The following is a 21893-nucleotide window of genomic DNA, read 5'->3' on the forward strand; positions in this document are numbered from 1 at the left end:
CAGGTTTTGAGTTGTTTGACTAACAGTTCTTCAGTTTTTTCTTTAATTTCTGTTTTATCTTTGAGTTCTGAGATTCTGTCTTCCACTTATTCTAGTCTGCTGGAGTGCCTTCTACTGTGCTTTGTGTTTCTGTTTGATTCTTTTTTCTGAGGTTTTCCATATCACGAGTCACTTCCTCTTTAATAGTCTCTATTTTCATCTTTAATCATTTATCTCTTTATTTATAGTGTTCTCTGTTTACCTTTATGTAACTGGATTTTAGTCAACTCAGTCACTTACATAAGCATTTATAAACTCTATCTTTTTGTGACAACTTACTTTGTACTTTTATTATAACTTATATCCCCTGGGGGAGCTTGTCTTTATCCTTTTTTTAATTTAAAAGTACTTTTAACCTTTTATTTTAAAAACCCATATCCTTAATATCATACACATGTTACTTTTTGAAAATAACTCAAAAAACCTTTTAACTTAGAGTCTTATATTTGTATGAAAAAAAACCAGAAAGAAAGCAACCTTAAAATTATTTTTTGTGTAAAAACAATTTATAGAAAACCCATTTGTTAATAAATCCATCTATTATAAAAGAGAATTAAATCCCAGATTTTATTTATGCCAGAATGAAACAGGCTAAGGTCATTTTAACCACTCAAATTTTAAGAGTCCTACTGCAAGCAGTGTCCCCCCTTTTTTCTTTTCTCCTTTGGTCTAAGTCAGAGTGTTAACTCCTGAATGCCTGCATCCTAGTGAGACCTGATTGAAATAAGTTTGAAAACCTGTTTTCTTAAAAGTAGCAGATCAGAGTAATAATGTTTACATTGGTTCTAATAATAACCATCCTGAACATGTTTATGTATTTATATATAAAAAACTTAAGCAGTTTATAACAAAGATCTTTAAAACAAAAACTCTGATTTTTTTGTTACCTTAGATATCACATTAACCTTATAACAGCAGTTTAAGAACCATTTTGAAGACTCTTACACATAAACACACACACATAAAAGTTTTATAGACTAAGTATGTCTGAAAAAAATGTTCATTTAAGTGTGCATAAGATAAGTTGGAATTCCAGGAACAAATTAAATTTTGCCCAGTGTTTTAAACAAATTGACATACACACAAAAAATTAGAGTGCACTTTCAGAAAAAGAAAAAAACTTTTTACTTATTCCTAGAGGGCTATCCTTTGGAATGCTGGATGATGCATCTATTCTCTTGTGAGTCTCCCTCTTTGGAACTGAATTTTTGTTACCCATCCCTTAACCTCAGTTGTGGCTATTTCCTGGGAAAAGCTCAACCCCCCAACTCTTGGATATGTCTCATACACTTTCACACAGCACAGTATTTCCTTCCACCCTGCTCCCTGAACTTGAGAGACACAGTTTCACCCCAAACGGTGGTTACTAGCGATCTCTGGGAGGTGATCAATCTCCCCTTCTGCCTCCTGAGGCAGGCCTGAATGTGAACCCGGGTTCTTGCCAGCCTGAAAAGTGGTGCTTCCCTCCCCTCATTGGTTCCTGAGACTCACTGGGTTCCGTTGTGCATCTGAGGCCTTCACCTTGACCTGCTGGGAGGATGAGTCCCTCTCTGGATCAAACTGTCTGTTGGTGCCTGGTGGGATCTTTTCCTGGTGGTCCAGGGGATGCACCTTGGTGACAAGAGAGGTGACAAATCACTGTCTCCACAATCCCTACAATGAGCCCCCAAGAAATGTTGCGGGAATCTCAAACTGAGGTATGGGACACTGAGGCAGTTTAGCAGAAAGCAATGTTTTATTGTGCCAGCACAGACTCAGCAGACTCATGTCCACAGGCTGAGCCCTGAGAACAAAGGGGTCTCCCCTTATGTACCCTTGCAAGCAGATTACAGAAGCAAAAAGCAAAGCTCAAACCACATATGGCTGCATGTGACTTCATTGGCTATTTCATTCCCCCAGTGCTATGTGACCTTCATGTTTCAATTTTTAAAGTTTTATCTCTCTGCTTTACCATCCCTTTCCCCTACCCCATCATCAGAACACAGCCTATCTCTTTCTCTGTAGTCCTCCTCCCTGCTACATGATTGGCAATATCTGAAACCTTGTGTGAACATGGAGGGGCAGATGCATGGAGGATAAAGATGTTCTAGATAATTTCAAAGGTGATTAGTCAGGAGGCTTCCCCATAAGTCCTCTTTTCTTCTCATGGAGAGCAGTGCTGGCTTTTTGCTTGCAGCCCTGTTCATTAGTTTTCTGTTCCTCATTTGTTCAACATGTATTGGTTGCTCTTCAGAGCACAGAGGAGAAACCAAGAAAAGAGTCCTTTCCAAGTTTCTGCCCTCAACAGTGCAGAACCTTGGAGGAGCACAAGTGAAAGGCAGTTGCCAGGCTCCTTGGGCCATGTCTGTGAAGCTGTGCCTGGGAAGCTGAAGGTGCGTTTGTGCCCCAGAAGCAGTTTGATTGTAGGGGAAGTGCAATGTCTTTTCCAGCTCACCTGTAGAAATAGGACATTTGTACAGTCATTTAAAGTGCTTTTTAATAATTTTGCCATTTTTGGTCCATTTGCTGTTTTCATTATCCCTGATAGTTGGTTATCTCTACCATAGAAATTTAGGGATACTCATAATTACATAAAGCAACTAACTCATCTTCTTATAGGATCATTTAGATTAAAGGGTTTTATTTTACATGCCAGAGGCTGATTTTTTGTTGTTGGTGGTGGTGCTGGGAGTTGATCCAGAGTCTCACTCATGTTAAGCCAATATTCTACCATTGTGCTATGATCCCAGACTCTGAAAATCATTTTTTTTTTTGTAATGAGAAGGGAAGATTTCTCCTCTGAGATAATGTGTGTGGCTCTTCATCTGGCGGAAGATGTGGGCTTCTGAGTGAGGAATAGCTGTATCCACATGTCCTGAACACACACAGTGGACCACAGCAACTGACTACAGCCAGCATGAAAACTGCGGGAGCGTCTGTTCCACAGAGGAAAAAAGAACTGACAGGAGTAGTGGCCCAAGTGAACTTGATGATGACCTTCAGGGCATCACTGGAACCATGACCAGTTCCTTGGCTCTCCTGAGAGCGGTGGTAGATTAAGTAGACAAATGCTGTGCTGTGGCTTCCTGGTTTGATGTTTGCTTATCCCTTTGTTAATCTGCCAAGATCTGGTTTCACTGGTCTCCAGAGCTGAGGGCTCCTTGAGAGCTCTAGTGTAGTTTTCTTACTTTGTGCATTTTTAAACAAGCCTCCTTACCCTCTTTAGTAGAGAGAGGTTTCCTTGGAGTAAGAAAATCCTGATTGGCAGCACATTAGGAAAAATTACTCAGCATTGCTGGGATTCTGTTTCTTCATCTGAGGAATGAGTTATGGTGGTTTCCACTTCATTGGGCCATTGTGATAAGTATGTGAGATGATTTCTGTAATGCTTTAATTGGTGTCAGGTACAAAGTAGATGGTCAATAAGGGTCAGTTATTTCTGCTGTTGTCCAATATGGCAGACCAGTGACTAATAATCATATCTGTTTATCAAAAGTCTCCTTTTCTTACAAAATTAGCCATAGGTTAAGTTGGGAGAAAAGAACATGGCTCAGGATGAGATTGCATAGAGCAGATTCTTTCTCCAGTTGGCTCTCTTTCCACAGTGCCCTTGCTTCCTGTCTTAGGCCATTTTCTGTCACTATAACAAAATACCTAAGACTACATCATTTATAAAAGATAGAGATTTACTTAGCTCATGATTCTGGAGGCAGGAAGTTCAAGAGTGTGATACTTGTATCTGGTGAGGCCTTCCTGTGCATCATACCATGGTGGAGGACATCACACAATGAGACAGGAAATGTGATGGCTCAGATCCCTCTTCTTATAAAGCCACTAATGCCATTATAGTGGTCCACCCACTTGTCATCCTCAAATATTAATTACCTTCAAAACTCTACCACCAAATACCATCAACATGTGAATTTGGAGATTAAGTTTCTTACACATGAAACTTTGGGAAACACATTCACATCACAGCTCCTCCTTTCTTCTATGGACCATATTTACAAATCAGTAGTCACATGTTCAACTCATTATTGTGTTAATAGGTTGCAAAAAAAAAAAGATAATGTAAAATAAGAGACCCACCAAAACTAGAATTGTCTTTGCCTTACTCTGTGTAGGGCGGAGAAAGGAGCCCAGGTGCACAGAGGGAAATCCTAGCTTGGCTCTTGGCTCGCTCACATTCTGTGACTCAACTTAGCTTTGGTCTCCACTGTTGGAAAGTTGAGAATGAATTCTTGCCCCACCTGCTTCCTAGGGCCATCCTAATCGTCGAATAAGGAAGCATTGTTAAAATGAGTCATCAACTGAAACTGAAAAGTAGAATACAAACAAAAAGAATGATTAGAATTTGGAAGTAACTTATTGGATTTTAGATATGTGTATTTAAAATGATATATCAACTCTTAAAAATTAACAGTTGAAAAGCCAAATACCTATTATAAAATTACCTGAAAACTAACAGTAAATCTAGCAGTACAAATTATAAATGAAGTGGTTTTAATCAGAGTTTGAGTATCTGGCAATTGCTAATAAGAAAGCTATGTTCTACCAGTTGGAAGCCATAAAACAATTGAATGAAAACCACTTTAGTATATTAAGAAATGGGTAATGCCTGATAGTGTTTAATTTTCTACTCAGTCTTGCCATATATTTTTGTATTTTAAAGTTTTATTGATGTGTAATTTAATTCCAAAATTTAACCATTTGGAATTGTGCAATTGAATTATTTTTACTAAATTTAAAGAGTTTTGTAGCCATCACCACAATCCAGTTTTAAAACATTACATTACCCCATAAGGATCCCTAGAACCTATCTTCAGTAAATCTTCATTGTTACCTCCAACCTTAGACTAACTTGTTCTTTCTATTTCTCTGAATTTGCCTTTTCTGGACAGCTCATATAAATGAAATGATACAATATATAGACTTTTGTGTCTGGCTCCTTTCATTCTATAATTCTATGTTTCCTGTTGTATCAGTTCTGTGTTGTGGCATGTATTGCATTTTGTTTATCAATTCACCCTGGATGGACATTAGGGATGGTTCTAGTTTGGCTTGTTTTGAGTAATGTTGCTCAGACATTCATGCTTTGTGTGGACACATGTTTTCATTTCTGTTGGGTGAAGTCCTAGAGGAATTATTGAATCATAGGGCAAATTTATCTTTAACTTTTTAAGAAATTGCCAAACTGTTTCCACAGTGGCTGTACTGTTTTGCATTCCCATCAGCAATGTACAAGGGCTTCATGGAATTTCTTAGAAATTCCATGCCCATTGGAATTATAATTAAATCAGAAAGAGCTTTTTGTGATTCAGTGATAACACTGAAGTCTCAATTAGATTAAACATTTGGCTGTGTACCTTTGGTTTAATAACAATCTCAGTAATTGGAAAGAATTGATTTATGTTGTTAAACTAATGGTTCAGTTGCCTATGGAGTATATAGTCAATAATTAATGACAATTTACTGCAAGCCTCCTTGTAGAACATACTTTGTCAGCTCTCTCCTGTTTTATTGGGGTCATCTAATTCTTTAAAAAAATGAAAGCAGTTTTCATCAGAAGGCAGACTGGTAGTAGTTGTGTGTATCTGTGGGGTGTTTTGACCCTAAAATTTCAAGACCCTTGACTATTTGTCATTTTAATGATATGGTGTGTGATATAAACACTCATGTGTTTTCATGTATATTAAATCCCCCCAGGGACTAGAATAAAATAATTTCCTGCTTCTTTCCAGATCGTTCACAGAACACTGGCAGCCATGTTGGGGGCCCTTGCAGCATTAGCAGTGCTGGCTGTGGTTGGTGATGTAAGTCACAACTTTCTGAATCACTGGATTAATGCTTGATATAGTGTCAGACCCAGACACACCAGGACTTAGGCTTTATTTGCTCTTTTTGATTCTTTTATACACAACCACATTTTTTCTCAAGAACCATGCTAGAGGTATGAACTAACAAACTTGGGCACCAATGAGTATTTATCACTTGATTTTATCACATACTCATCCAGGTACCACTATTCTCGATTATGGCTGAAGAAAGACTCTTTGCAGTCATGCATTTGGTGAGGGTTCTGTGGCTGAGTGGTGTCCTGGCAGGATCTAGTGATATCAGTCTTTGCGAACCAGGCTAGGATTAGAAGCAGAGAGGTGAGATGATGGAGCTTGGGCTCTGCCCTGAAGACATCATGGATCCCCTAGGGACACCTGTTTGAGGGTGATGGTGTCCTGTCAGATCCAGGGTATGGTCCATCTTGTGGAAACATGGGGAATACATGTAAAGAAGTAAAGAGGCTGAGTGCCCACTGGAAATGGAAGCCTAGAGTATTTGAGGGGCTGTGTTGGAACTGCACTAAGAGCCCTCCCAAAGGCAGCAACACAGAGACCTGGATTTGAAAACAATTTTATGGAGCTCGACAGGCTGTTCAGAAAACTGATGCTAGAGGCCCAAGAATAATGACTAGTTAAGAAAAAGAACTATATGGGGAGGTGTGTTGAGTTATTTTGTGTGTGTGTGTGTGTTTATTTTTATTTTTTATTTTTTTGCTGTATTGGGGTTTTGCACTTGCTAGGCAGAGCCTCTACCACTTGAGGCAGGATCCAGCCCTTTTTGCTTTACATATTTTTTGAATAGGCCCTTAATGCCCAGGATGGGCTGGGACCCTCGTCCTCCTATTTATGTTTTCTGTGTAGCTGAGCTGTCAGGTATGTGCCACCACATCCACCTTTTATTAGTTGAGATGAGGGTCTCCTAAGAATTTTGCCTGGGCTGGCCTAGAACTGTGATCCTCCTGATCTCTGGCTTCAAGGTAGCTGAGATTATAGGGGTGAGCCACCTTTCCTGTTCTTATTATGTGTTTATAAATTTGAATATAGGGAACTTTTTCTTGGCTAGAGTTGGTATAAACAAGTGTAATTCTAAAGGTCAAATGTCCCAGAATTCTAAAACGTAGACAGGAAACCACCATTAATGGTTAAGGAATAGGGTAGTAGCAATCTATTTTGTTTGGAAAATCACTCTTGGGGCACATGGCAGGCACATGTAGTGGGAAGGCCCCAGGGCCACTGCCCTTTCCCAACAGCCAGTCATTGGCACTCCCACACTACATTCTGTGCTCCCCTTCCTGCTGACCCCAGGAGGGAGAGATGTGGAAAGATGTGTGGACCCCAGGAGGACAGATGGCTATCTAAGTAGGTATCCTCTGGCCTTGTACTCCTACACTAAGGAAGACACATGTGGACTTCGCTAAGAAGATGCTTCAAGGGCCAATCCTGCAATAGAATTTTTTTCCCTAGCATTGCCACAGACAGAGTTAAATTGTTTTTATTATTTTAATGCATAAGTTTGACATTACAGATAACTGGGTCATGAATGTTCTTCAGCAATGATATAATTCAATTTCAAAGGCAAGTGGACGATGTGTGTCTGACTTTGGCCCAACCAGTGGATTTGCAGAGAAGGGCAGCACATTTTCAGAGCTTATCCCTGGAGGGTGATGCGCAGGATTAATTGGCAAATTTGTGCTTTGATTGCAGAGACCCAGCCTGACCCAAGTGGTGGAGTGGATTGATTTTGAGACCCTGGCCCTGCTGTTTGGCATGGTAATTATAGTCTTCTCAGTGGGACATGGCTCCATGCCTGGTCCTTTACTTTGCTGCTGCTGCTGATTTTATCATTATATTAAAGACACCATGCCTCTTGACAATTAGGACTTGATTGGGAAGTATTAGTGCAGGTCCAACTAATTTCTCCTGAGAAAGAATAGAGTGACTGGTGCTCTGGTTAGTAAGCTAGGGAACTCCACTCTAAGGTCTGTTGAACAATGAAATAAAAATCGTCATTTAGAAAAATTAGCAATTTCTTGAGTTACTACCATAAAATTAAAAAATGGTTTACCTCAAATAAATGAACCATCTAGAAGTTTCAGTGATTGGAAATGTACTTTTAATTTTATAGATTAAAAAAATTGCTCCTAAGAATAACTCAAGGGTTTTCTAATTTATCATAGCGTCAAGTACTCCTCTATGAAGAATGTTATCAAGTCAACTTGTAGGAAAGAAACTTAAACTCACAAGGGAATTAGTATGGGACATAAGTCATAAATCAACTTAGTCAGAATCAGTGGAATTTGGCAAGGACATAAACATCAGTGGGAATGGCTTATGCATTCTTGAGCAGACCCTGAAATAGTCAGGTGGTCTGAAGGAGTCCTCATCTGCTCTGGGACAGAAGACTCACTCTATGCAAAGCAGGCCACTACATATCCTCAGTTCCCTTGCTAACATCTTATCCCCCGAGGCTAACAGGTATAATAGAGAGCCCTGCTGTTCTAGGCTCCAGTGTGACCCACAGTGGCACTGCCATCCTCTGTGGGTTGGGGGGCGGCATGGTGCTTTGAACTCAGGCTTTACAGAAGAACCGTATTTGTGTTGGGTACTGAGAAGTGCATTTGGGCATCTGGATGGAAGAATGGAGGGACACCAGATGTCTATAGGATATGATTTTTGAAAAATTTAAATGAAGGATGCATTCGTTTGACTTGCCAAACACCCATAGACTGAGTGGCTTGAACAATGAAAATTTATTTCTCACAGTTTAGAAGGCTATAACTTGAAACCAAGGTGTTGGCAGGGTTGATTTCCTCTGAGACCTCTCTCCTTGGCTTGTGGATGGCCATCTTCACCTTGTGTCCTCACAGGATCTTCCATCTATGTGTGTCTGTGTCCTAATCTCATTGTGTGTAAGGACATAGTCACAGTGCATTAGGGTCTGCCCTAATGACCTCATTTAACTTAATTATCCCCCAGAAATCCACATTTTGAAGTATTAAAGGTTAGGACTTCAAAATGTGAATTTTAAAGAAGAGGGATGGTTTAACCCATAAAAGTGGCCTAATGTGTTTTTTTTTTTCAATTTGAATTGATTCAGAGAGAGACTATATAACAGGGTCACTGCCTTATCTGCCTATTTCCTGACAGTCAACCACTCATGGAGCCATTTACTCAAAGCCCCGAGTTCTAGCCTCTCTTAGGTAGTGTGTCAGCCAATTGTGGGATTGGCTTACCACAACAATGGAAGGCCACACAGGCCTCCACACATGTCTGTCTACTCATGCATGCTGTAAGGGTGAAGTGTCATGTACTGGCCTCTTGGGTAAAGATGGGCATCAGTCACCACTCTATAGAAAGTAGATATTCATACTAAGTCTAAACTGATTTTAGAACATTTTTGTTTTGTACAGTTTATTTGAAAGACAATATTGGGCCCACAACTCAGCAAATACTTTCATTTACATACTTTCATTGAATTTTCACAATAACCTTGTAAAGTATAGAATATTCAGAGGTGAGGTGAGGAAACAGGAGTACAGAAAAATTAAGCATTTTTTTTCTTCAAGGCAGAACTGCTCTTAAGTGGCAGAATTGATACTCGAATCTGTATCTTCTCATTACAAATTTAACACATGTAATGTGAGTGGAGTTCAGTTAGGCAAGGGAGAACACTGAACTCAGGCTTGATAGAGGATTCAGTCTCTGTGTTGGTCCTGAGAAATACATAGGGTTTGAGCATCTGGGTAGAAAAAGGGAGATATACCAGATGTCTGTAAGGTTTTTGTTAAATAACTAAGTGATATAATTCACTTGTTATGAAATAGAAAACCTCCTAGTAAGTTAAAGCTGGTTGAAATCTGATTAAATTCAGAGTAAATGGAATATTACTTTTTATTAGTATGTTGGATGATTGTTTTCAAAGACTCACTATCATCAGTAGAAACACAGGTGAGGAAGCATTTTAGGTCATACAGAAATAGAAGACAACCATTTCAATACACTGCTCCAGTTTGCATATGGTCATCAAGTTGATAACATCAGTTAAATTACTTCAGGAACCAAAATTTGATCCTGTTTTAAAACCTGAAAACATCTAAGTGCTGGTTGTTTGGACAACTAGATGCAGAAGGCTACCTACTGGCCTACTTCCTTCCCTGAATCTGCCTTTGGAACTGAACAAGTGACTGATCTCTCTGATCCCCAGTCTCCTGGTCTATAAAACAGAGAGTAATAATAACACATCCTCACAGTATAGTGAGGATTAGATGAGATGAAAAGGTCCCTTAGGGACAAATCCTTGTACAAGGATATATGTGCAAAACCTCCAGCAAGAAGCTCCACAAAGAAGTTAGTTAAGTGAACAAACTAAGAAGTTGTGGTCTTCCAGTAAGACAGGGAGGGGCTTGGTGATGGGGGAGCTTTCAGGGGCCAGAGCTAAATTCATAACTGAAGACTCTGACGTTGTTTCATTATGGTACTCTGCTGAAAAAAATCACCTTGTCTCCTTTTTTCTCTTTCCTTTATAGATGATATTAGTAGCTATATTTTCAGAAACTGGGTTTTTCGATTATTGTGCTATAAAGGTAGGTGTGATATTGCAGTTAATAATTATGAACTTAATTGATGTACTTACTGTGCTAACATTGTATTTTTAGTAAGTTAAAGTATCATTCAAGGCAAATAGTTTAGAATTCTATTCTTTTCAAAATTGCTTCTGCAAGGCTGGGTATAGTTGCTGTGCTAAGCATGGATCTGAGCAACACTTTCAGCTTCTCCATAAATAAATGAAGAAGGAGATCAAGAAAAAGAGTACTCAGGTTGAATTTTGTACAATTTTATTTAAGTGGGCTGGTGAAATCTACACATCAAAACTGTTTTGTATGTTAGAATTGCTTAACCTTTCAAACCATCACTTTCTGATTGCTTTTTTGTGAAATAATTTCAGTGCTTACTTTGAACATTATACATATATCATTCACAGATTTTAAATTGGGGAAAATGTGTCTTTAAAAATCCCTGTAGGATCTTTTTATTTTAATTTTATTTTTTTGATGCTGGGATTGAACTCAGGACCTTGAATTGCTGAGCACATGCTCTGCTACTGAGCTACATTCTAGTCCTTTAAAAGTCTCAAATGTAGCCCAGGCTGGCCTTGAACTACCTGCCTCTGCTTCTTAAGTGCTGGGATTTTAGGTATGTACCACCATTCCTGTAAAGGTCTTACTTTAAAAAAATTGTTATTAATATTGTGTTTTATTGGCAGATCATAATTATATACATTTATGGGGTACAATGTGATATTTTGATGTATACACACAATGTGATGTGACTAAATAGATATGCTAATTAGCATATCTATCACTTTGTTTGCTAATTAGTGTATTTATTACTTTGCTTACTTGTCATTTTTTTAAATGGAGAGGCATTTGAAATGTACTCTTATTTATTCTTACGGTACTAGAGTTTAAACTTAGAGCCTACACCTTGAAATACTCCATCAGCTCTTTTTGGTGTGATGGGTTTTTCCAGATAGGGTCTGGGGAACTATTGCAGTTATTTTGAAATATATACTACATTATTATCAAGAACAGTCACACTCCCTGTGCCATAGATCTCAAAACCAATTCCTTCAGTCTATCTATAATTTCGTACCCTTTGGTCCTCATCACCTCATCTTCTCCCTCCCAACCCTCTGGCCTCTGATAACTACCATCCTGATCTCTCCTTCTATAGGTCAGCTTTGTTAGGTTCCACATAGAAGTGAAATCATAGGACATTTGTCTTTATGTACTGAGCTTATTTCACTTAACATAATATTTCCAGTTCCATCTACATTGTTAAAAATGATAGGGTTTCCCATTTTATGAATGAATAATTTTCCATGAATGTAAATTTGCTATGTTGTCATTATTCATTCTTCTGCTGATGGATAGTTAGGTTGAATTCACATCTTGGCTATCTGATAGCTTTTAAAAAAACATGGGAGTACATGTTTCCTTTCAAAATAGAGATCTCAGTTCCTTTGGATTTGTGTTCAGTGGTGGGATTGCTGGATCCTATGGTAGTGCTATGTTTAATTTTTTGAGAAACCTTGGCACTGTTTTCCATAGTGGCTGCACTAATTTACATCCGTACCAACAGTGTATAAGGGTTCCCTTTTCTCTGCATTCTGTCCAATGCTTATTATCTTTCATCTTTTTGATAAAATCCATTTTAACATCTGTGAGATGATACCTCATTGTGGTTTTAATTTGCATTTTTGACTGGAACCCTGGGGGCTCCACGAGTGGGTTCTAGCTTCCAGGATTTGAATTGACCCCACCATGCCTGGTTGGCGAGGGGAAATCTTACCATGCCTGCTAATACAGAGGCTGGCGGTAAGTTTGATATTGTTTTTGGAACTGAAAATTTCTTTTGAAAAATAACTTATTTGACAAAGCTCTACACAAGCTCTGCATGAGTGAACCGTGCTGTGATTTTTGTCATCTTTGCATACCATCTTGTACTTGTAGGCAGTTAGGTTTGGCTTCTTCATCTCAATACCTTGATGCTAAGAGTATACCTTAGGTCCCCAAAGATCAACAGACATGAGAGTCTAGTGGACTCCAAATGTTACATAGCCCAGGCTATGTAACATTTAGACATTTCATGTATAAATGACCTGAAAAGAATTGAGGTTGACGCTTTGTAACCAATTAAGCATTACAAAGGCATTGTAGAGAGACAGAATCAGAGAAGAAAGCAGGCAAGCAAAGGCAGACTTAGGTTACCCAGACACTGTGGTGCCCAGTATGACCATCAGTGTCTCAGCTTAGCAGATTTATGACTCCACGGGGGTAAGTGTGGGTTTTAACCCAACATGCAGTGTTTATTTGGGTTCCCGTCCTTGGAGTAACTCATGAAAAAGTAGCATCTGATTCTGGCTTGCTCTTTCTTGTGTATTTGTGCATGCCAGGCATACCAGGTATCCCGAGGGAGAGTGTGGGCCATGATCATCGTGCTGTGTCTCATCGCTGCTGTCCTTTCTGCCTTCTTAGACAACGTCACCACCATGCTCCTCTTCACTCCTGTGACCATAAGGTATGCAGAGGTCTTCTGCCATGGTTGTCACTGTCAGGCTCAGCGTAGGAGTGAGTTCTGGTTGCACCATCTCTTTCAAGGCTCCCGTCTCACATCCTGAGGGCTGTGCCCACCTTTTCACTGTAGCACAGGTCTCTGCATTCTAGACTAGCCAGCATTGGCTCAGTGTGACTGCCATGTACAAACCAGCAGCAGTGTTGCCATGGTGGGGTGGGAGACATGGGCCTTGCCTTCCAGTATATAGGCTGTAATAGTGGACATGGTCAAGACCGTTGCCTAGACCCTCAGGTGCCAAGAGTTCTTACCCATGTACTCCTAACAGGTCACACACATGCTGGGTGAGAGCTTCAACCCAGGCCTTGAAGGGACAAATACTGGAGGAAATGGGACTGTCATTGTCTGACTCCTTGCCAGAGGTTGGAGGGTTATAGAACTGTCTGAGCTTATGAGTTAGTCAGTGATTGGCTTGGCAAGGCTTTGTAGGGTAACTTGGGAAGAGAAATTCAGTTTGATTCAATTCCATTGCTTTTAATACCACCCACTCTAGTCATTTGACATTAGTTCAGTGCCATAAGCTATTGGCCCAGAATCTAAGTTGGAGGTTCAGTCCTGATCCTTGTGGGATCCCCTTCTGAAGTCATGGACCTATGTTTGTATCCATACATCATTGCTCTTTGTTTTAAAGATGGCTCATCAGTGTATCAGCCTCAGGCTTCTGATCCTGGGTCCTTCTCCATCATGCACAGGTGCTTGATTGCTCCTGGGGATACTGAGAGGGAGATGGGTACCAGCTCAGAGGTTCATGAGGGGCACAAACTAATACAGGTCCTGCTTGTTGGTGGGATGTCTTGAACAAGTCATTTTGACCACACTGATCTGAGTTGTACCACCAAGGGATTAGCCTGATCTAGTGTGCCAAAGATAAGGAATCCATCTGGACACAAGGCAGGTGATGCAGAGCAAGTTTAATCACCAGCAGTGGGTCACTTCCAAGGCTCAGGATTAATTTGGAAAGTGGTAGTGTTAGAGGGGAAGTTGAAGAGAAGCAGGGGTGGCCAGTGCCCCATAGATGTGGTCTGCAGTGTTGTGAGCCCATTTCTCACTTCACCATGAATATTTGGGCTTTTGTTCAACTTGGTCACATTATTATGAACTATGGGCAGATGGACTTGGACTTGGGGTAAGAAATGTTGAATCTCAGCCTTCCTCTGTAGAGTAGGGAATAGTGCCTTTTAGTACCCAGGGCTGAAGGCAAATGAAGGATGTAGTGAATGTGTTTGAGAGGGTCTGTGGAACATGTGCTACAGGGTACTAAACTGTACCCCTGGGACACTTCAGGGGTCTCCTGCCTCCCTCATCTAGCCAATAAACTTGCTGTTCACTGCAAGTTGAAAGCTACAGAGCATCAGCTCTCTCCCATAGCAGCCCCAAGACAATGAAATTACAGAGCTGAGATGCATGTTGCACTCTCTGTCTGTGTTCTCAGCAGCCCTACATAGCTCAGAAGCAGAGGCTTCCTTCAGCCTTGCTGGAATTTGCTTATATTCTCTTGACTTTTTAACTGGCTTTGTAATTTTGTTATAGCAATAAGTCCATTTTTTAGTCTAAATATTACATCTTTCAAGACTCATGTGCTGACATTTTGCAATTCACGATTTTTATTGCCATATTTGTCATGACTTTGTAGGCATTGATCACATTCTTCTGCCTTTGTCTGGGCTGAGTAGCATTAGTCTTTAAAGTTAAACAACTAGGCCCATTTACATTGGGTGCCATCTCTTGCTCTTTCTGACATTGTTGATTGATCATCTGAATTATTATCTTGTTAGAAGCAGATCCTAGGTGCTTCCTCCACTGAGTGCAGGTGCTGGCTAGGGTCTGATGCTCATTTGTGGGGTCATTCCTACTTCCAGTTCCCAGACTCACTACCTCCTCATCTTACAGCTGCTGGGTCTGTCTGCCTGCCCATCAGTGGAGAGGAGGGCTGTGTGACTAACCATGCTCTGAACTGAGAGCCTTGTTGGGGTGGAAAGGCCTACTAGTACAGCAGGGCCTCACTCAAGGAGGCTCAGTTATCATGTAGGAGAGGGTAGTGAGGATGGGAAGGTGTGGAAGCAGCTGTAGTGTGCTTTCAAGATTTTCTTTTCCTTTCCCTTTCTTTCTCTCTATCCCTCACTCCCTCGTTCCTTCCTTCCTTCATTCCTTCCATACCAGGGTTTGAACTCAGGACCTGGTCCTTGCTAGGCAGGTGTGCTACCACTTGAGTTCTACTCTCAGCTCTTTTTCCTTTCGTTATTTTTCAGATAGGGTATCCTATCTGGGCTGGCCTGAACCACACATGTAGCTCCCAGGTGTGGTCTACTACACCCAGCTTTTCTGTTGTTGTTGATTTGGAGGGGAATGGTCTCATTAAATTTTTGCTCAGGCTGGCCTTGAACTGCCATCTTCTGCATGTCTGCCTCCTGAGTAGCTGGAATCACAGGTGTTATTTACTGCACTGGGCTCTAGATTTTCTTTAGAGCAATGTTTCTTATTGCTGTGCACAGCACAGTACAGCACCCACCCAGAGAGCTGTCCCAAGGATTGGTCTTTTCTAGGTTAGGCTGTAGGACTTTCAAAGATTCTGAGACAAATCTCACACAGCCAGGGAAACCACAGCTAAAAATCCTAAGCTTCCTCTCAAAGGAATAAGCCAGTACTTAGTAGTTTAAGGAAAGGGATGAGGGGACAGCTTAAAACAAGTTTAGATCTTCATCAATAAATTCATCTATCACAGATGTGAAGGGATTCCTGCATTTGCAGTAAGACAGATTAGGTCATTTTGTTCTTAATATTAGAAGAAACCTCCATTCCTTTAATATAATTGATATATAATATAGTATAACTAAATAGATCATGTTATTCAATCACTTACTTAAAATGTTATCAGCATGAGAATGAAGTCAGTTCAGGCCTTGGCCTCGGAGAAGGGGAAGGCAGGTTAGGGACTGAGTGTGTAGGCTTGCTGTGAGTGCTGGAGCTACCCTCACTGCTGACTCAGAGGGGTCTGGTGGTCAGTGCACATTGACCTGTAACAGGTTCTAACCTCCACTGGGGACCTGCACACAGGGGAGTATGCTCCCTTCAGACCTATGGGGTTGGGAAGAGCTATGTTATCACATGGATGGTCAGAGGGTGGTGGGTTAACTTGGAAGGAATAATTCTCAAAATCAGCCGTAGCCTGAGGCTGTTACAGTTGTTCATCTCACAGGTGTGTGCGTGCTCATGTGTGTGTGTGCCTTCCAGTATAAGTAAGTGCTTTAGACATATTTGAGTGGTAAATGTGCCTTTTATATGTGAATACTGGGGCTTTTCATTTTCCTCCTTTCATGATAGACTATGTGAGGTGCTCAACCTCGATCCAAGACAAGTCCTGATTGCAGAAGTGATCTTCACAAACATTGGAGGAGCTGCCACTGCCATTGGAGACCCACCAAATGTCATCATTGTTTCCAACCGGGAGCTGAGGAAAATGGTAAGTGCCAGTATACTAAGGTTCCTTTCAACAAATGCACAACTCAACATAGCACTCTACCCAGTGTGCTAGGATCCTTTGTTAACTTTTATTCGAAATCAAGATCCTCTATGTCACCTCTTCATAGTAAGTGTCATTGTTCATCTCGATTGAGATGTAAGGTGACTGATCCTTCAGTGTAGAGTTAACTTGTTTGAATTAACTTCATTTTCATTCTGATAAAAATTTAAATAAATGATTGAATGACATGATCTATTTAGTCAGTTTATTATATTAATAGAAATGGATGTTCCTTCTAATATTAAGAACAAGATGACCTGTCCTGTCTTGCTGGAGATGTGGGATTCTCTTCTCCGCTGTGGTCAACAAGTTTACTGATGAAGAGCTTAGACTTTTTTTTAATCTTAAAATGAAGGTTTTAAAATGAATGTCAGAAAACGAAGGTCTTAGAAATTCTTTGAAAATTCTTACAAAGATTAACAAATGGTTTATATACTGAAGAGTACAAATAGAATTTTATATATCTTACAGAGATAAGATTAGAATTATGTCATTAATTTTTACTTATCATTATTTGGTCATTAGAATTTTTTTCAATCTCCCTTCCTTGATGTACCAGTAAAAAAGCTCCCATGTTGGTACTATTAATTACAAATGATACTTTGTGTGTGTGTGTGTGTGATTATGTTTGTGTGTGTGCATGCCACCTTCCATAAAATTATTTAAATCTTTGAGAATTCACAACCCTAAGGTATTGACGGCCTTGTGTGAGCCCACACATTTAAAGATGTCGTGGTGAAACTTCATAGTCCCTGGGGAGCTGCCTGGCAACACTTCACCTATCTTGATGTGTGAGCAAGTTGTGTAGTCATGATCATGTCACCTGGAGTTTACCAGAAGGTGACTTGTAATCTATTCTAGGAGCATCTAGATTGGGCATATATGCTTGGGAAAGACCTGTTTTCAGAAAAAAGTTATTATTTATTCTACAGTGATATACTTTTTGTATAAAACAGAATCACCTCCTCCACACACAAATAAAAACTCATAATCCACCACCCAGAGATAAATTCTCTTAACATTTTGGTGCACCTAGTCTTCCAGAATGTTTTATGTACACATATTTGCATAAAAGAGATGTCATAGCTTCTCCTCTGACCAAGAGAGAGTAACAGGGACTGAGTTTCCCCTCTTGCCTGGGACAACAAACCAACCAGCCAAACTAAACAAGCAAAAACTAAACTACCTACACATCAGACAACATTTATAAGCAATGCTAATTAAGATGCTGGATCCCAGTTGAAAAGGCAGTGATCTGTGCAAGCCGGGAAATGAGTGAGGTGAGCTTCTATGAGTGCTCCAAGGAACTACCTTGAGAGAGTTTTTAGGATGTAGAACAGAGAGAGAGGACTCAGGTGGAGCCCTCTGAACTCCCTGAATTGAGAGGGTGAAAAGACCAAGGCAGCTCTGAACTTTCACATAACTTCTAGTTATATATTTGCTTGAAGGTATAAAAGCCCCAAATAAATGAAAGAACAAAACCAACCAAGGCTGCTGCTGATTTATTTCTGGACAAACTATTGAAATTTTACCCAATAAGAAAGATACCATCATGAGCTAACCATGGCACTTATCCCCACAGCAGACAGAGGAAGCAGGATAAGAAAGACAGGGCACCTGCCTGGGACCCATCTTTCTGGTTCCAGGATATCCAGTGCAGGAAAGGCTGTGCTCCAGTCATGAGGATCTCCTTCAAATTGATGACAGGACTGTAGTGAAATGTTATAAAAAACTTCGATATACCTTTAAATAGGTGAATTTTATTACATCATTTAATGTTTTGTCCCCATTAGTCTTTTTTCACCTGATCTTGGGGGAATGCATTAACCCAGTGGTGAAGGCAGATGAAGCCAAGGTTGGAATAAGATGTGGTAGCCTGGTTTTGTTTCCTCTTAAGATGTCCTGTCATTCATGGGAGAATTGGTTTTTGACACAAAAGGAAAACCTTAACTGTTTCAAACTCAAGTGAAGCACCCATATTCTTTCCCGGGTTTTGTGCTGGGCTCTAGGGCCCTCGACCTAAGGTGTCCAGAATCCTTGATGTGTTCTGCTCATCCCCACCAACTCTCCCTGGATCCTGACATGAGGAGCTTTCACCAGTGCAGAGGAAAGGCCTGTCTGTCATATGTTGCTCCCTTTTCTGTCTCCAGGGCCTGGACTTCGCTGGATTCACAGCACACATGTTCATTGGGATTTGCCTCGTTCTCTTGGTCTCCTTTCCTCTCCTCAGACTCCTTTACTGGAACAAAAAGCTTTATAACAAGGAACCCATTGAGATTGTTGGTGAGTATAAGTGTTTCCTTATATAGTCTCAAATTTCATTAAGATAGGATTATTTCCCCCCCAGGGAAAGTTCTTACAAACATGCAAGAGGAGCTATCATATGCAGAAAAAAAAGGAAGTGTCCTTTGTTGACATGCTGCATGCTCAATGACTGTCTACATCTGCCATCTTGAAAAGGGTGTGCTCTCTTCTCCAGAGCAGAATTTCTGCCAGCTAAGTTCCTATGGAATTCTTATGTTTTCTTCCACAACAAGGAAAACAGAAGTGCACTGCCTGAGCATTAATGGATGAGCTGAGCTGAAGAGGGCAGCTCATCCCTTTTGATTTGATGGACTGGAAAGTAGATAGGCTGTGAGAGTATACAAAAGGGTTGAGGCTGCCTCTGCAGGACACTGTATGGTAGAGATGGAGACCTGGCAGCTTCTCAAACACAAAGACACAATGGAACTCCCATCCTGTGCCTTGAGCTGAGTCAACTAGGTGTGTAAGCTCTTTAAAGCATACAGCTGGCCTCAGAAAGTGGCTTTTTACTATGCCTTTAAGGAGTGGCTGGAAAGTCTCTGATATTTATGAGTGGGCTTTTAATGATACCTTTTATGTAATGAGGTTCAGATGAGTGGATGAAGTCATTCTGGAGCCCTGTCTCTTCTTCCCTGTCCCAACATGGTATTTCATATTCAAAGTTTCAGAAGGCTAGTTCATTGTTTTTCTTCTCCTCTTTTCCCCTATTCTTTTTATGTTATCCCTGACAGGTGATTTAAACCTTATAGGTGGTTTAATGAGATGTGAGACTTTTCAGAAGGAAGTTGTAGATCTGTCTTTCTGAGGAGGCTTTGAATTATACCCAAATTCCTTTTGTTTTGGTAAGCCATGATGTGTCTTTGTAAAGCAAAAGCTTTAAAGTAACCATGAGCTGCCTGAAGTGGCTTCATGTTCCTGTTCTCTCCCAGGTCTCCCTGTTCTGAGTCTTGGCAGACTTCAGGTACAGCCTGCGTCTCTCTGCTGAACTTATCATTGTTTTTTCAGCATCACAGCAGGTTACATAGAGGGGAGTTAAAAAGATGGTGTTTTTTTTTTTTGATAGAGCCCACAATGTTCGTGCTGCCTCACAGCTCTCTGAGTCATCACTCTGCCTTGCCTCCAACATAAACTGGCTGTCAGGTGTTCTAATCTCTGCTAGAAAGGCAGAGATTAAGTCCATGCTTAATTCTTGTGATATGTAGTGTAGTGCAATGCACATAGTGGGTGTATTATAATTTGGATCTGGAATCTTTCCCAAAGATCCCTGAGGTAATGGCCTGGTCTCCAGCCTGTTGTGTTATTGGGAGGCAATGGAACCTTTAGGAAATGAGGCCTAGTAGGAGGAAGTTAGGTAATTGGGGGTGTGCACATGAAGAGGTATTGGGACCCTGGCTTCCTCTCCTCTCTCTCTTTGCTTCATGTCTACCATGAGGTGAGCAGCTTTCTCTGCTACATGCTCCCTGTTATGAAGTACTGTCTTCCCATATGTTCTTAATTGACCATGGTCTAGTGTGAGCTAAAATATACCTTTTCTCTTGTAAGTTCTTTATCTCAGGTGTTTTGCTATGGTGACAGAAAATTGACTAATGCAGGGTGGTTTTTATTAAAATATTTCTATTCTTTTAATGGTTATTTTGGTAAATTTGTGTGGTATTTTAAAAATGTTTTTATTAGCACAGATTAATTATACAATTAATTGTTGCATTGTGGGCTAGGATGTAGCTCGGTGGTACAGCACTTGCCTAGCATGCGTGAGGCCCTGGGTTCGATCCCAGCACCAAAAAAGAAAAGACAAAAAAAAAACCTCTCCCCAATTAATTGTTGCATTGTGACATTTTCAAGCATACATATAACATACTTTGATTATATTTACTCCCTCTTCCCCTCTCTCATCCCCCTTCTTCCACCACTTCCTGGTTCCCTTCCTCATCCTTCATAGTCTCCCTTTTACTTTCATGGCTTCCTGCTCCCCAGATTCCACATATAAGAGAAAACATGCAATACTTGTTTTTTTTCTAGTTCTGGCTTGTTTTGCTTAACATGACAATCTTCAGTTCTATTTTCTGCAAACAAATGATTTTGTTTCTCTTTGTGCCCAAATAATACTCCATTGCATATAAATACAATATTTTCATCTGTTGAATGGATAAAGAACATTAGGCTGATTCTATAACTTAGCTATCATGAGTAAACATGGATGTGCGACAGTCTCTCTTTGATTCCTTCAGGCATATACTCAGTGGTGGTTCAGCTGGACAAATGGTAGTTCCATTTTTAGTTTTTTGAGGACCCTCCATGCTGTATTCCATAGTTGCTGCACTAGTATACATTTCCACTAACAGTGAGTAAGAGTTTTCTGTAACAATGTACCCCTAGCACAACAATAAAAAATAAGCAAAAGATAAAGAGGCCCAACACTTCCCACCTTGCTGGCCTACAGGAGAGTCCAGTCTCCCTTGTCTAAGAGCTAGAACCCCTGCTCTCCCACTGATTGGCAATCTGCTATTCTGCAACTGACAGGAGGCTGGCCTCCCAAGATGCACAGAGGCCCAGCTCTCCCCACTGTCCCTGACAGCAAGAGAGCCCTTGCTCCCCCATTAAAGAGCGAGAATACCAGATTCCCCATTGAAGGGAGGAAAACCACTTTGCAGGTGGCACCAGAAGCACTGCTTCCCCAAGGTACACAGAGTCCCAGAATTTTACCCTGTGCATCCCTGCAGGAGTCTCATCTCTCCTGTCCAAGAGCCAGAATCCCAGCCCCTCCACTGAGTGCAATCTGCTACTCTGCTGGTATTGGGAGGCCTGCCCCCCACAGTGCACAGAGACCCAGAGTTCTCCACCATGAGTGCAGGAGAGCCCCTGCATCCCATCAAAGAGCAGGAACTCCAGCCCCCTCACTGAGGGAAGAAAAGAGGTAATCTGCAGTGCAACAAGAGCCCTGCCAGGGGTAACATTTCCAGCATACTCCTCTCTGAGGAAAACTGCTGGAGAAAAAACTCAAAACTCCAACTACAAAGGCACAGGGGATTAAAACCCTAACCAAAAACAACTCCAGATGCATAAATCACAACACAGAATGA

General features: G+C 40.7%; 1 protein-coding gene across 2 annotated transcripts in view; it reads left to right on the forward strand.

Annotated features, from left to right (window-relative positions):
- Oca2 (OCA2 melanosomal transmembrane protein) overlaps positions 1-21893 on the forward strand; it is a 354214-nt gene that overhangs the window by 109365 nt on the left and 222956 nt on the right. For both annotated transcript variants that reach the window (XM_074062129.1, XM_074062128.1), the window contains exons 10-15: positions 5760-5831; positions 7560-7625; positions 10382-10438; positions 12811-12935; positions 16311-16449; positions 18660-18792. In XM_074062129.1, the coding sequence (XP_073918230.1) occupies positions 5760-5831; positions 7560-7625; positions 10382-10438; positions 12811-12935; positions 16311-16449; positions 18660-18792 (592 nt within the window). The remainder of the gene's footprint in view (positions 1-5759; positions 5832-7559; positions 7626-10381; positions 10439-12810; positions 12936-16310; positions 16450-18659; positions 18793-21893) is intronic.

The sequence above is a fragment of the Castor canadensis genome, chromosome 19, assembly GCF_047511655.1.
Source record: "Castor canadensis chromosome 19, mCasCan1.hap1v2, whole genome shotgun sequence".
NCBI lineage: Eukaryota > Metazoa > Chordata > Mammalia > Rodentia > Castoridae > Castor > Castor canadensis.